We start from the raw sequence: 15,944 nt of genomic DNA, 5'->3' as shown, positions 1-15,944 counted from the left end.
CATATTTCTACAAGTAGTTTAGTAACACACACAAGAGGCAACCATTTACTGCATGAACTGAATAAGATTAGCTGATCATCAATAACTAACAACAGTCAACAATAATCACCTAATGTACCTATGTCTGAATTAAACTAAAGCTCTCTACACCAAGCCTCCTAGTGTCATTTTAATTATTCCTTACATTTCCATAAAAACGTATAACCCTATAAACACCCAATAGGAGATCCATGTCTATCTATGATCTATTATATGTACAAAGACATTTTGGACTCCAACATCTCAACAACTCGTTGGGAATGAGGGATAACAAAAATTCAAAAATGAGAATTTTCCTTGGTAGATCAGATCAGATACACGCCGAATTAAACACTGACCCAAAACACTGTTAGTTCATCGCCTGTAATGTCTTTACTGTGTGTGACGGTATTTTAGGAGTTTTTTTTAGCTGTTACATAAAGTAGCTACTCCTGCTTCCTGTTTGGTGCTAAAGACAGTGCACCCACCTTCTGATATTATTAAACATGTTTGATTTTATCACACGGAAGAAAAATTCTACCAATATTTCCACCAAAGCGATATCGCACTGAGGTCGTCATGTTATACTGAATATCAGTTGTGATATTACTGTGCATTACTAAAAAGAAAAGAACCATTTGGAAATAAGGAAATGATATCAATACACATTGCAATGCAAGTGTACAACGGTATGAAATTGAAGCTTACTAAGAGGAAGTGAAAAAACAGATAGGATAGAATTTAATCTATGCTAATAATCTTTTAAAAAGATGCTGCATTGGACATCAGTCAGAGATAAAGCATTAAATAACAGAGATCTTCGTAGGAAAAATAGAAGTACAACTTTATGGGTTATTAACTGTCAAGTCTATTAATGAAACTAAACACTTGTAAACTTATACACAAACATGCAAGACGTAAATAGACACCTTTTAATTTGAATTTGAATGAAGGTGTCTATTTACTTCTTGCACGTCTGTGTAGATGTTCAAGAGAGTGATACGTAACCAGCTCCTGTACTTCTATAGACTTTCACGTTAATTCAGTTGTTACTCTATTTTGATTCAAACCCTAAACCATATACTGAATGTCTTTTTAACTTTGACTTTCACATCCTTCTGAATAGCAAGAGACTGACAATATTACAGTAAGTTGACAATTAGCACTGGACTTTCCAAATGAAGTGTAAACAAACACTATGCTGGTCCTGTTTATTCTCACAAGGGTCAGCTGGTGAGGCTTAGTTGGTTACAGGAAAATACAGTCTAGGAAATCACATTTTGAGGATTTTAGGACCATCATAAACAACAATTGTTTTTGATGAAAGCAAATTAAGTGTTTCCTGTAAGTCACACTGTTGCAATAGATAAACCAACAGCAACAATCAACCCCTGCAGTGGTTATGAAGTGCCACTATAGACTCTTTATGAGGGAGAATTTTACTTAAATCAGTAATACATTTTTTGAAAATAGTGAAAAAACCCACAAAACGGTGAATGAATGAACAATAACTCAGCAGGATTCATGCAGGAAAAATATTTATTAGTTGATTCTTAAAAACAAATGAATAATATAACAATAAATAGTTGAAATAAATAGTCCAGAATAAAACAAATATTATTAATAAATAAATAGCATTACTTGTTAATACACTTTATGAAAAAGTAATTTAACACATCATTTTGATGTCAAATATTAGTTACATCACTACATAAATGAGAAATTTGTAGCTATTGAAAATGTTTTCCAACGTCAATTGTTAATGTCGTTTATGTAATTTGTATGTAACGTGGTTCTATATAGCTTTCTAAAACTACTGATCTGTTAGAGCTCAATGACTCATTTAGTGTGTTCACCGGACTTCATGTATGAAATGACTCGGTTGATTGTGATGGTGCGGATTTGGAAGCCCTTCAGCACTTTGCAGAGGCTCAGTCTTTCATCGTAGGTGCTCGGACGGTTTGCAGCAACCTTAAAGAAACACGGAGGAATTATAAATAACTTAGTACAATTAGACTATGATTGTTCTTCCAAAAGTTTGAGACAGGAAAAGTTACAAAGTGTAATCTTAAATCATGATTATAGTGTGTATTAAGAGATCTCTTACCTCGTTGGAGGCCATGTCAGTTGGCAGAGACCATGCAAAGCAGTTCTGTTGAGAGCAAACAATTAATTTTTAACATCTTTGACACTTAACTTTCAATTTTCAATTTTCACCCTCTTATGAATCACATAAGCACGTCATATCTTAAAACACACAAAAGAGCTTGTAGGTGACTAACATCCTTTCAAGGGATAGCCAGTGTTAATGGTCATAGTATTGGTACAAATGGTAAAACAACAGTGAAGCTGAATACTGTAGCTGTGAAATGAGTTACCTTCATGAGTTCTCTGAGGCTGGACAGAACTGATGGACCAAGTAAACTGTCAGGATCCGGCTGAGCAGCTAGCAGTTTGTAGTAGTGCTGTAGATCCTCCCCGATGTTTGTCAGGCATGATTTCTGAGAGAAAAAAAGCAAAGATCGTCATAAAAACAATATATGTGCATAATTTAATTGAATGTAATTTCAATTATATGTTTAATACTGAGGTCATTGTTAATTACCACGCCACTGATGTTTCTATTTTCACCTTTTTAATGTAATCTGTCCAGTACAGCACCGTTACTTACTAATGTGACATTAGTGCTAACTTATGTAACACATGTCTATGACAGTGCCAACAGAACATTATATCATCATAAACTTTATGGCAGAAGTGTTGTATTGGGCTGCATTATATTCTACAATGGTATCTAATAATGTATAAACTATCAGCAAATACAGTTACTAAAGGTGATGGTAAAGGTGACATGAACAAATAATTTGACTTTCATAGGCTATAAAATCAAACAATACAAGACAGGCATTTCAACATATATGAATGCAACCTACCTGATTAAATTCTGTCTTAACGATTCCTGAGCATGTTGATTTCTGTGGAGCAAACACAATTTTAATTAATACAGAGGCACAGCTACAAATTAAATACCAAAGCTTCAGAGTATCTAGAGATAAAATAGAGTTATATAGGCTGCAACACACACACAACATATAGTATTGTTTGTTTGATTTAAAGAAAAAGTGGAACTTTTGTTGTTTACCTTTGGAGCACACACAGATGCTGTGTTAGTCTCCATGTTCAGCTCAACACTCTGCTTCGAGCAGTCGATTCCACTGAACAGGTTATTCTAAGGACAACCAGGAGATTTATTTGTAAATTTAAGACGGATTAAAGGTGACAGCAAACAGACATTTTTGTTTATTTTAGCAGACCTACCTGTTTGAGTGTAGCAGTGATGTTCTGTAAAAGTGTCTTTGCGTATAAACCACAGGAGTCTGTCAATTGTCCATTACTCATCACTGGCAAAGACTGGCTGACCTGCCACAGAGGACAGGTGAGGACCAGGAGCAGCAGTGCAGGAGAGAAGTCTGAGGGGAAAAAAAGGTACAGATGCTTTTTGTAAGTCTTCAGTTTCAACTACTTTGTTGCACAAAATGAAAATACTATACAGTCAGGTTACATTATACTCACAGAGCTTGACGAGTGGCATTTTGGGTAAGGCTGTTGGTTCAGATTCTCTGATAACTGACTGAACTCAGACATCCTTAAGTGTTTTATACCCATACAGATGTGGGACTTCCCCCACACTAATAGACTACCACGTCTATGTGTCGACACTTGACTGTAAATTGAAAGTGCTCAGTCAAGGTAGTGTAGTTTTCCCCTAGAGCCTCAATACTTTGGTGAAACTGGAAATAACACAAACATTGGTGAGTAATGCATGTTCACCCTGGTCAGTGTTCATTGTTGACATTTCCAAAGAGGGCATAGTGAAAGCATTAAATCTGAACAACAAGTAACATTTGTCCAATATCTACCATGTCCACTGTATCAACAATCACAAACAAAAACTGATTTTTATTTAAGTGCCAGACAGAGAAAAATATATCAAATAACTACAAAATATATTACAATCTGAAAGAAGTTTAAAAATCCTTTTAATTAGATAATAGATGGATTTATATTATGCATATTATATTATTATAATGCATAAGAAAATCACTTAAAATCTAGTTTGCTCAGTGTCAATTAAATGTTTTGTATTGTATGGCTAAACATGTGGCTTCTAGTGAAAAGTATACTTTTTATTCATTTATTGTTCAACAGATTCGTTCTAATGATTTCCGGGCAGCCATCTAAGGTGGAAATTCTTGTTTTCCCGTAGTATAAAGTGTGTGTTGAAGTATGTGAAAAATGTATAAAAACATAAAAACACATCACTCTTCTTGTCAATTCATCCAATCCATCCTCTCTCTCTGATATGAAGTAGTACATACTATATATATATATATATATATATATATATATAGTATGTACTATAATATATATATATATATATTATAGTACATACTATATATATATATATATATATATATATATATAGTATGTACTATAATATATATATATATATATTATTATTATTATTATATATATATATTATATATATAATTACTAAAATTAATTAGTATGTACTACTCCATATTATGTATTACTTAATAATGTATTAATGTGGCCGAATTCATAAATGAAACTGAGTTTTATTTTCGTTGTTCCCCTGTTGGAAATCCACAAAACTCAGTTATGTAAGTGTTAACACAACACAAGACGTGTGAAATGCTCAAATGCGCCTTTTCGTACAGCTCTGAATATGTGAATGAGAACAACTTCCTTTCCCAAGCTGCACTTCAGAAGAACATTTCTATTTGTGTGTGTGTGTTTTTAATAATTTATTTTTACAGTAATGTTGATGCACGCACAGTTAGCCGGGGCATAAGATGCAAATGATCTCTCATGAAAGCCAAATATAAACAAAATTGAAACTTTGAACTTGAAACATTTATTACTGGAGTTTTTCCTTTCTTCTTTTTTTTCTTCTTTACAATCATACAGTACATTTATCAATGAAGCGTACAATAGAAAAAGAAAATTTTACTTTGTGTTAAATGACATTCTTAAAAAGGTGAGTGAAAACACTTAAACACAGCCAGATGACAGGGCATGTTCTTCATCCTTTTAATAAAGTATCTTTTAACATTTACATACAATATGTCCATAAATCCTCTGATCAGATAAAATAGATATATGTTTAGGCTGTGGTTTATTCATATATTATTTATCATGTTTTTTACCTCTTTTTTTTAGCATTAGTAAATTGAACATAAAAATGACTGCATACTTTTATTTAGGGGCTGTTCATGTCAACATGCCTCCACTTTTCCCCATTTTCCTATCCCTAATATTAACCAATAGAACTTTTTAAACCTATTTCATCTCATTTTGTCCATTCTACTGAGTAGACAAAAGCATTTGACAATACAAATTTGTCTGAATAAAATTCAAAATGTTGTCCAGTAAAGCTCTAAATGCGTATTTAAAGCAGATGGGAACTGTAGCAGCTATCGAGTTACATCCAAGAACCTCTGTGAAGCTGCTGCAGCATTTAAACACCAAAGCTAAGCTGCAAATCAGCACAGAGTGTTTCTCCTTTTATATTGCAACAGCTCAGATAGTAGATGTTTAATAGTGAATTCAAGTGTTAAACAACAATGACACAGTGCTCTTAGTGAAAGAAATTATAAGAAGATGAATAGTGCATGTATACAGGTGAACTGACTGATCGTCTTGATTTTCATAGAGACAAACAAAAACTGATTAACTGATCATTAGATGCAGTCAGCCGTGACCCCTAAAAGTCATCATCTTTTTTAAGACGAGGGAGAAACAAGGTGTATACAGGCGCTCTCTCTCTCTTTAACCCAGAATTAACATAACATGAGTGTAGCGTGCAAAATCATGAAGAGGTAAATCAGGGTTAGGGATGGAATTAAGTTGAGAGGATTCCCCTAATTCTATGAAACATGGCATAAAAAGCCTACACAAACTCAAATGTGTCCATACGGATGACTCAGCTTCTCTTAGATGTCGGGTTCTCTGTCTCTCAAAAACGTCCTCTGGTGTGATACATTATGAATGAGTGTCAGTGTGTTAATATTGCAGTATATGATGTATTAATTTCTCCAGAAACAGTCAGCACAGATGGAGTTTCGTTAGTAACACTGGTGACGGTCCATGGAGCGGGAGGTAAAGATGGCGTGCAGACAGACACACGTGAAGACGAGGGGTGCTTTATTTAGAGATAGCTTTCTCTGCCTGGTGCCGCTGGTGGCTGTGAGCGTGCCTGTCACAACAAAGAGAAGAAGTACGTTAGAGTGAGCGTTATTTATAGAAAGATTAAAAACAGAGAGACGAGTGAGGGAAAAAAGGGAGATTCACCTGGTGAGGTCCTCTATGTCCACCAGCATGGCGTCCTGCTCCACATGCAGCTCATCCCTCAACAGCAGCAACTGCACCAGCTCTTCATTTAGACCTGTGTTAGATTTGATATGATGTTTGTTGGAGTTTATCAAACACTTGCAGTGGTGTTTGTGTCATACCCGAGTGTGTATCTGTGTGTGATGTACTCACTCTGAATCTGTGAGTGTAAGTCATTTGTGATGACTTGCAACTGTCCGAGACTCATGTCTCTCATGTCCCCTCGCCTCAGATTCCTTTTCATCAAACACTCGCTGATGTGGGGCAGATGGGGAAGCTGCATATGTAAAAAAGAAAAAAGAAAAATACACACAGACAGGACATTATTGCATGTTAAAATGTGCAGAATGTGAATAAAGACCAAAACAGTTTTATTCAATACATATTAAAGTCAGTTAGATGTACAGTATGTATCTATCAGGGTTCGTAAATATCTATTATCCCTCAGCAGTGGGACAAATTTGCTGCCTTTGTTTATCAGGGGCTTTTCTTAGTCACGCACACAAACCCTGATTTATCTTGTATTCAGGTCATGTAATTCCCTTTTGTCATCTTTTGTATTGTGTTGTACGACAGGACAGCTATAACTTGCTGTTTCTCTGCTGAAGCCCCCCCAACTCCACATACAGATATTTCATTGTCCTGGATCATCCCCTATGATGTATTTTTTATTGAAGAATGAATTATGACATCGCCACAAAACCACAAATCCCGTGATCTGTGTTTCTCTTTCTCTCTCGCACACACACTGACTAACCAAGTCAGCCACAGGTGAACGTCTGTGCAGTTGGATTTGCCTCTCCACCTCCACCTGCATGCGTGCCATGGGTCGAGCTAGAGCCAGCGCCACCCGGGCCTCCTCCTGCAGCCTTCGCTGCACCCGCCAGAACCCGCCGCAGTCATCTAATGGGTCTGAGTCCTCCTCCGCCGTGTCTCGGTCAGATAACGATGAGCTCTGCTTACTCTGGTGAGGAAGTGGTATAGGTAATATAATGATTTAACAGCCAATGTGGTTCTCACACATGGTTAAAGAGTAATGAGAGTTGTGGGACGAGACAGAAACGCACTGTATGTACAAACACCTACACAGTCAGAGATGATCTAAGCTGTACATACCACAGGTGACAGCGGCGTGTCCAAACTGGTCTCTGTCCTGCTGTCCTCAGCATCACTGTCTTTGTCACTGCTGCTGTCATTAACAAAACACACCTGCAGGTTTACCCCACTCTGCAATCTGCAAGGAAAAAAAACACAGTGTGTGAGTGGAACTGAGAGACAAAATGTTGATCTTTGTCTGCTAGTCAGAGTGAAACCCATGGAGAGAAAGGGGGAAATCACAGTGATTGTGTTTATTTAGTTTATACTCAGACAACAAACACATTCTAAGTCGAAATAAAATCACACGCATGACGTGGTAGGAGTGTTTACATTTATCCTCAATTGCATAATCCTAAATGTGTTTCAATAAACTGTGTATATATATTTAATTATAAAGGAAGGAGTAGAATGCGGAAAAGCCAGGAAATATTTGAACTCAAGGTTCAAGCATTTGCATAATTCTAATGAATGATGAAAAAACACATTCACTTCAGGTGATTGTTGTAATTTCCACACGAAAAAAGCAAAACTGTCTTCAAAAAGTTTACTAGCTCTCCATACTGCACTGTGCATCGTGTGCCGGATTCCATGGGGTGTCAGCTGGATTTTAAAAATTTTTTTGAGACAGGAAGTTTGTTTGTTTTTTTCAGTGTAAAAGAAGTCCAAGTGTTTTTGTTTGTTTGTTTGTTTTTTCCATTTGATTTTCTTATCACAATCGCTGGATCTCCTATTTAATATGGATGTTTTAAATATTAAATGGACATGGGAATGATGACAGAGATCAGAGACCAATAGTCACATTTTAGTGTCATAAAGCTAAAAAGTTGATGTGGATAATGTCAAAAGGTGTGGCTGTTCAGTAAAATACTAAATATAGGACACCTCAGTCTACATAGATTTGTGTGTTGTAGGTCTGAGAATGTGTTTCTTGGTTTGGGCTAGACCCCTTAGTTCCAATTAAAGTAAATCCTAATGCTACAGCATAATTAAATGTAATTATCCAATGGTGTGCTTCCAGTCTCATGGCAACAGTTTGGAGACAAGTCAGTCCTGATCTTTATTCAGCATCTTTAGGATGAACTAGAATGTTGACTGCAGTCCTCGGCCCCTCACCCAAGAGCAGTGTCCAATTCAACCCTAATCATGATTTTGTAACTTAATTGGAGAAAACCTTGCAGCCAGGTTCCAATAATCTAGTGGACTCCTTTATAGAAGAGTAGACTGTTAGGCAGAATATAATTTCCCACGGTTTCAGAGTGATATATTAAACAGTTAGACATGGGATGTGTGTAATGACCTAATCAAGTGGAAATGAAAGCAAACTTCAATGAAATGATTTAATCGACAAACATGACATCAGGACCTCCAACCTCAGCTTTTCCAAGAGCTCAAAACACCATTCATTCAATTCCAGATCATGATACTGACTGAAAGAACCTAAGTAACCAAAGTAACCTCCCTCTATACTGCTATGAGAACAATAACTAATACAACATCCCACGAACTGGACAGGGTGACATTGGAATTTCCACCCCTAGCTAAATCCCAGAGGTTACACCTCTGTCACACCTCTAACTTTGTAATGTTCACTGGAGTTCACATGACAAGTTCGCCAATCACTGTCACAGACTTATATCAGGAATCATTTCCTCTTTCAGACACATTTGGACCACTGCACTTCCTCAATCAGTCTCCAGAAACGCTTAGTCAAATGACAAAATGTCAAAGCTGTTATGTTGTAGCTGCAGTGGCTTTGGTTAATCACCACGTGTCTGATGTAATGCAACTCTTTCCCCTACGTGTGTGTGCAAATTTTTGTGGCCGTCCTAAACCTCAATTACAAACATGAAATATCAATTTTCTGGAAAAATGAGTTTCTTTAGTTTGAATTCATTATGTCAGACCTGTTGTATATTTAAAATGCAATCAATTTGTAATCATTTAGGGAATAAAGACTTATTAGGGCAATAAAAATACAAACAGAAAGACAATGGTTGACTGCTGCACACTAGTTTTAAGAGGAAAACAGAATATAATAATAATAAATATAATTTGGACATATAAAAACGTTCAACAATTATGATCTTCACATTTAATGCTTATTTTAAGAGTTTGGTGGTGAAATTTCAATATGAAATATCTTATTTTGCCAATGAACACGTAATATCTAAATTATATCCCACTGTGAGAAAATCTGTCTGACTCAGTTGAAGTTGGGCATCAGTAAGTTTCTGCCTCAGCAACTTATTGCGAAATGGAGGTTAACCACTGTGCCACCCCCTTTGTTCCTACCCTATCCACACTTGAGGTTCTTTCTTCAGCTTCTGATAGTAAACTAGTTATTGTTTAGTCTGATTTCGATTCCTTTGGATTCACTTAAAAAATATACTGTGGTTTTCTGGGAAACCTTTCATTTTCCGTCTGCATGTCTATCTTTTCATGTGAGTCACTCACTTCTCTTCCTCTGTTTGCTGCCATGGATAACATAAGCACAGACGCAATTTAATCTTGTCATTGCACCATGCTGCACTCTCTTCTATATGACTCACCATCTTTGCATAGATTTCCACAAATGACCAACTCTTATTTACCGTCATTTGCACATGACATCTACAGCATACTGTAAGCCAACACATCACGTCCCATCAGTTTGATCTTTTCGGTTTCTTTTTTAGCTTTTACTTCTTAGTTAATGGATAAAAGGTTAAAGTGAACTGCTGAGTAGCTTCCTCTTCTGGCTGTTAAGTAACTAGTGGTATTCACCATGTAGACCGATCTCTAGTCTTTGCAGATGACAGTCCACTGAGTTGAATCGCGAACATTACACACATGCTGTGCTGTAAAAACTGTGTATCTCTAAACATTTTACAAGAGCTATGAAAAAAAGGCCTGTTTTGTTTATTTCAGATAATCCCATCCCTAAACCCACAAAGGAACATGAAATCCTAAAGTTTAACTTAAAAAAAAACTAATTTAGAGATACACATTATTCACTGGACACAATTACAAAGACAGAAATACAAAGACTGTGCCACATATAAGCATGAATATACACTCAAAAGATAATGATATTGATATATTGGTTTGTCAGTATTATGGGCAGGTATATAATTAAAAGCTTTACAGTATATTGGACAGCCATCTGTTCTATAAGTGGAGGTAACAAACCCACAATTCATTTTATATTCAGGTTTAAAAAAAGATGAATAATCCGCAAATCTATAATTAACTAAATCTAGGGCATTTCTCACTGTTTTTTACTTGCTATCCACCCAAGAATAAAATCTATCTTGAGATCTAAAGCATCATCTGTCAGAACCTAAAACACAAAGATATTGGTGCTGGCCTTCAAATGGCTACATTGATCAAACTGTAACACACTCATACACACACATTCAATCCAAACCCACCGGGAGGACGGGCCGTTCTTGCTGCAGCTGGTGTAGATGACTGGCTCGTCGTCATAGAAACTGCCAAGGGCAAGTTTCTGCCTGATGGACTCTCTCTCATTCCTCTGGGCCTGCCAGAGAAAAGAGAGGGGGGAAAAAATACATGAATATAAAGAATATTAATAAAAGTGCTTTTGCTGTAATTCCATCTCTGCTTGACTGACCAGGTGGGACATAACTCATGGGGAGAAATATTAAGCTGGGTGGTTAAATTAAAGCTATAAGTATGTGTATTGTACAAAATGATAATGCACTTTGTGGTTTTTGGGGAGGAGGATGAAAGGGAACTGAGGAGGAGGAACAAATATGGATTTATGTAGGTAAAGGAGGATGGAAAGAATGTAGCAAAGTCATGAAATTTAATTTCCTGCCTTTTACCAATTAATATAATTCACTCGTGGGCTCACACGTGACACTGCCATTATAATTGTATAGATAGATTTGTAAAGCTTAGCTAACACATTTATAGAAAACAGTTCTTTGGCCCTCCCCTCTTCTCTACAAATAACAGACATCACTCCTTATATAACACTCCTCCTCTCATTTCCTGTTCTGTCTCTAAATAACCCAAAAATATCAAGTTTAAATAGTCCATGTACGATTTTACAGCCCAAAATACACAGAGAACAGAATATCCAGTTTCTCCTGCTACAATAAATACTGGACTCCATATGCAACCTGATTAAAATGGCACATCTAGCAGATCAAGGTGGTCTGATTTACTCCACAGGTCAGAGACATGCAGATGAAATGTGAACTTGCAGCTGTTAATATGTTAGTATGCATGCATTTTGTCTGGCTATGTGTTAGCCTGGTTATAGACTGACAACCTGCTGACAACCTGTCCAGGATGAACCCTGCAGCTCACCCGATGCATCCTGGGATGTAGACTACAGCCTCCATAGGGATAAACTGGTATAGAAAATGGATGAATCAATTATTCTAGCAACTTCTCTGCTTGTTAACAGTGCCCACATAACATCCTGTTTCAACATGGAGGGAATGTAGGCACAAAACACAGGTCAAGACCTTAAGAAGCTAAATATGATCCGGTGTATAAAGATATATTTAAGTATTTGTCAATTTATTGTAAAATGTATGTTTCATCTTCAGTGAAGTAAATTACATTTCTTTTCTATAGCAGACAACAAATCTTTAAGGTCTGTGGTAATCACTTGCAACCTCAGAACTATAATTTCTATAAGTCGTTAATAACGATCTTCCTTTGTTCACTGTCCATTCACAGTCTATCATCAAGACAGCAGCTATCTATATTGAAATGGTTCAAAATGCCGTGTCATTCTGCTCTCTGTTTAGCAAACAAACAAATGCATGGTTTCTCTCTCTTTGCAGACATTTTCTTTTCTTTCCTGTCCTTTATATTTCTTTTAGACCAGAAATGTTGATTTACATCATTCTCAGTATCTAGATGTTTCACTGTCTTAGTTGATTGTTGTCCCATTTCCTATTTCTTCTTCAGTTTATGTCCTACCCTGCATCATTAACCACTTTCACTTCACAGCTTCTTCTCTGTAGCTGCCGTTAGAGCTTATTTCCTTCTGTCAATTACAAACATAATTTAAGCTGCATTGTTTTCTGGTACAGAAAATCCAAAGTCTTGAAATATCACAGTTTTTCTCTTGTTATACTGAAGAGAAACACTGAACAAAATGTTTTTAGATGATTTCCTATTCTGGCACCATTGATATAGTATTTTTCATTGACAGTATTTAATTGTGTGTGTCCACATGTCCTGAGGCTGCTTTTGTATGTGTGTGAGCATGTGACACACAACCATTGAATAACACCTCCAAAATTAGGAATGTTTCTTTTATGTATCAATGCTCTCTCTCTCTAAATAACCTCAAAACCAGCTCAACACCAACACCCTCTCCCCCTTTTTTTTTTGTGACGCATCATTAGATGAGGCTCTGATGTAAGAGCATAAATCACAGTTGATCGCATTTACTCGCCCAACCAATGCTCTACCTCCTGTTCACCCACTTCAGACAGCCGGATTTCCTCCTTACCAACAGAGTCTCTACATACACACACACACACACACACACACACAACCTTTTCTACCCTCCCAAAAGAAGGTACATGCTGTAGCAAAAGCACCTCTTGGTCACTGTATAGATATATAATCATTTTCATTTCTAAAAAAAAGCAAAGCATGATTACACACTTTATATGAAAGATGATTTTTTCATTGTACTAAGATTAAAAAAACATAAAATAAACAAAGATCACATATGAACACACCTACGCCACCTCACAATCACACATCCATTATGGCTGATTCATCTACAGCAGCTCACCCATGATGGATGCCTATCATGAATACCTGTAAATAGTCTGCTGCCTATACTACAACCTCAGAATCATTAACACATACAAACACAAATCCACACACCTGGTAAACGCGTTTCTCCTGGTGCACCATCCTTCAGCGCATCGTACTAAAACAGCCGCCCTGCCCTTCTCTACACTGCAGTGAAGCTAGACCCAGGAGACCCTCTCATATACTGCAGCTCTGAGCAGGAGAGAGAGAGAGAGGAAGGGAGGAGAGAGCACTGAGGGGAGGGAGGGAGGCAGCAAGGGGAGGAGGGGGGGGAATGTGGGAGCAGGAGAGGAAAGAGTGGGAAGAGACGGAAGCAGAGAAGGAGAGAAATGGTGGAGGGAAGGAGGGGAGAGACAGAGCTGTTCAGTGCTGCCACTGCTTTCCTGATCTATTATCTGTTCCTCCATCTTCCTCACTTGCTCTCTCTCTGCCTTCACCTTTCTTTTAATGGAAGGAAAGGAACATCCATGTCCTGATAAGAGGAGACAGACCTAATAGACTTAGAGAAATAAGGGCATGTGATTTGCTGCATGACAAGGTGAGCGATAGTGTGGGCTGATAGACCAGGCTAAACATAGCCTGATAAATGAGACTGCAATACTGGAAAACAAGGCTATTAAAGAGACCACGGCTGATCAATGATGGCTCCTCTAATAAATGTCAGCATTTTTGAGCAACACTGACATGCCGTCTGCGTCTGCTCGTTGGCCCAAAGCAGAGCAGTGAATTTCTAACTGCACATTGTGTATTTGTTTTGTCTCCTAAAGGAATCTCGTCCAGCCCCATTCCACATCACAGACTCAAGGGTGATGAGCCGTAAAGGAGAGACAAGGAATCACAGCGTGCAAAAAGAACCACAAATACACACACACACACAAAAGTGCGTACACATATCCACATTGCTGTGTCACAGTGCAGCAGTGGGCTGATTACATTTTTGAGTCATCTTTCATCCATCATCAGCATCAGAGGCCAAATATCCTGAGCCTCTCAGCCTTTTTGCATTTCTCTAATGGTAATGTATACACCATTATAATCATATACTGTATTCACACAGCCAGAAACCAGATATACATAGTCTCAGAGTGCAACTACTGTTATACTCATATTGCTTTATGTTGTCAGCTTTTAGGTAATTTAATTTTTCACTTGACATTGTTTGTGTTCTATTATTCTGGTAAGTTGCGCTGAATCTCTTTCTCGTCCTGCCTCAGTCCGTTTTCTTGTGGTTAATAGATTAAATGGAATTTGTCAGAACAAATGGAGGGAGGAATTCAGTGCTTGTGTGGCCCAGGCAGAAAGAGAGAAAGACAATCACTCACAGAGATGCTGGACAGTCTCGTTTGCCCTCCAATGTAAGAGTCTTCTGACTGTGGTGCAAAGATATCCTGGAGCTCCTCTGCCCAACTGCGACTGTTTACCATGCAGCCTCTTTCTCCTCTCTGGTGTTGTATGTCACAGTTGCCATCATCTACACAGTCCTCCCACCAAGGGCCTGTTGTGGCCTTTCTCATGAATACCTCTCCCTCCTCATCCTCATCCATGTCCACATCATAGTCCTCCATAAAGACAAACTGTATGGAGTGGGTGGAGCAAATGTCAGGGTTGGGGGAGGGACTAAGTGTCCTGGCTGGGAATATGGCCACAGATGGACTGAAGATATTAAGAGGTAGAACACGGATCTTTGACGGAAATCAACCCGCTTGAATGCAGCCTGTGTCAATCTCTTTAATTTCCAGGGTATCTTGTTTCCTATGATCAAAGAAATAAAATAGATTGATCTAAGTGCAGAAAAAGTTTAAAGAAGACACAATTCAGTTTAACCTTTGCAAAGGGACCTTTGCAAAGAGAGAACCCAGCATATACAGACTCCGCAGTCTGCCTCTACTCCGGTCTGCTGAGTTCTGCCCATCAGCAGTTCAGGCTCGTTTTATTATCACACAAAGGAAATAGGTGTTACACTTAGCAGGACGTGAACATACATCTTTCATGCCTATACATGGTAAGACAACTCAAGCAGGATACGGCTGGCTGAAACCTATGGGGTAAGACATCTCGTGACTGTTTCTAATCCTAAGATTTCCTGTTCGGACCTTGGGTAAAGTTTCCCGTTTCTCTGCTCACTTAGGTAACAACAGGCACCTCTCTGTGTATTACCCCAGAGTGTCTTACAGTTGCACAACACACATAGCTGTTTTATCTTGTCATGAATTCTATCACACACACCAATAAACACTTAACGCACAATATATGATTGAACATTACACATTCTCACACTCCCCTGAAAGTCAAACCATATGTAGCTGTGCATTGGACTCACCATTGTAGAGTGCAAACCAATCCTTAAGATGCTTGAAATAAACAGATAATAAACATGCTTGGGAAAAAAAAAAGCCTCCTATGCTCGGCAGCAACTGATTACCATTAAAGAACAGACTTTAGGATTTCTTGCTTCTCTGCAGAAAAGTTCATACCTGAGCTTAATGCGCCATAATTCCATGTGCCCACATTCAAGATCTGTAGTAAATGAAGGGAAGAGAAGAAAAAAAAAAAAGGCCATCCTTTCTGTTGTCACGTGTGGCTTAGTTTCAGTGATGTGTGTGGGTCTATCATCACAGGGT

General features: G+C 37.7%; 2 protein-coding genes across 5 annotated transcripts; both read right to left on the bottom strand.

Moving 5' to 3' along the window:
- Positions 1-1,525: 1,525 nt before the first annotated feature.
- LOC104936631 (interleukin-12 subunit alpha) lies at positions 1,526-3,714 on the bottom strand. Its single transcript, XM_010752698.3, has 7 exons — positions 3,592-3,714; positions 3,337-3,488; positions 3,161-3,247; positions 2,952-2,993; positions 2,397-2,519; positions 2,126-2,170; positions 1,526-1,989 (listed from the first exon to the last, which is right to left on the bottom strand). Exons 1-7 carry the CDS (start codon positions 3,608-3,610, stop codon positions 1,858-1,860), a joined length of 600 nt encoding a protein of 199 aa, XP_010751000.2. The 5' UTR covers positions 3,611-3,714; the 3' UTR covers positions 1,526-1,857.
- Positions 3,715-5,119: 1,405 nt separating this feature from the next.
- On the bottom strand, positions 5,120-15,885 carry LOC104936636 (schwannomin-interacting protein 1). 4 transcript variants are annotated; one of them, XM_027285688.1, is made up of 8 exons: positions 15,798-15,885; positions 14,646-15,075; positions 10,941-11,050; positions 7,549-7,666; positions 7,190-7,396; positions 6,586-6,709; positions 6,394-6,487; positions 5,120-6,298 (listed from the first exon to the last, which is right to left on the bottom strand). In XM_027285688.1, exons 2-8 carry the CDS (start codon positions 14,886-14,888, stop codon positions 6,247-6,249), a joined length of 948 nt encoding a protein of 315 aa, XP_027141489.1. In that variant the 5' UTR covers positions 14,889-15,075; positions 15,798-15,885; the 3' UTR covers positions 5,120-6,246. The 4 variants fall into 4 exon arrangements, with proteins under 4 accessions (XP_027141489.1, XP_027141488.1, XP_019117614.1 ...); XM_027285687.1 differs by having other exon boundaries at positions 14,646-14,976; positions 15,798-15,838; XM_019262069.2 differs by lacking the exons at positions 14,646-15,075; positions 15,798-15,885 and adding exons at positions 11,821-11,891; positions 13,396-13,535.
- Positions 15,886-15,944: the final 59 nt, after the last annotated feature.

The sequence above is a fragment of the Larimichthys crocea genome, chromosome XII (assembly GCF_000972845.2).
Source record: "Larimichthys crocea isolate SSNF chromosome XII, L_crocea_2.0, whole genome shotgun sequence".
Lineage (NCBI taxonomy): Eukaryota > Metazoa > Chordata > Actinopteri > Sciaenidae > Larimichthys > Larimichthys crocea.
This window is presented reverse-complemented; position numbering and strand designations above follow the sequence as displayed.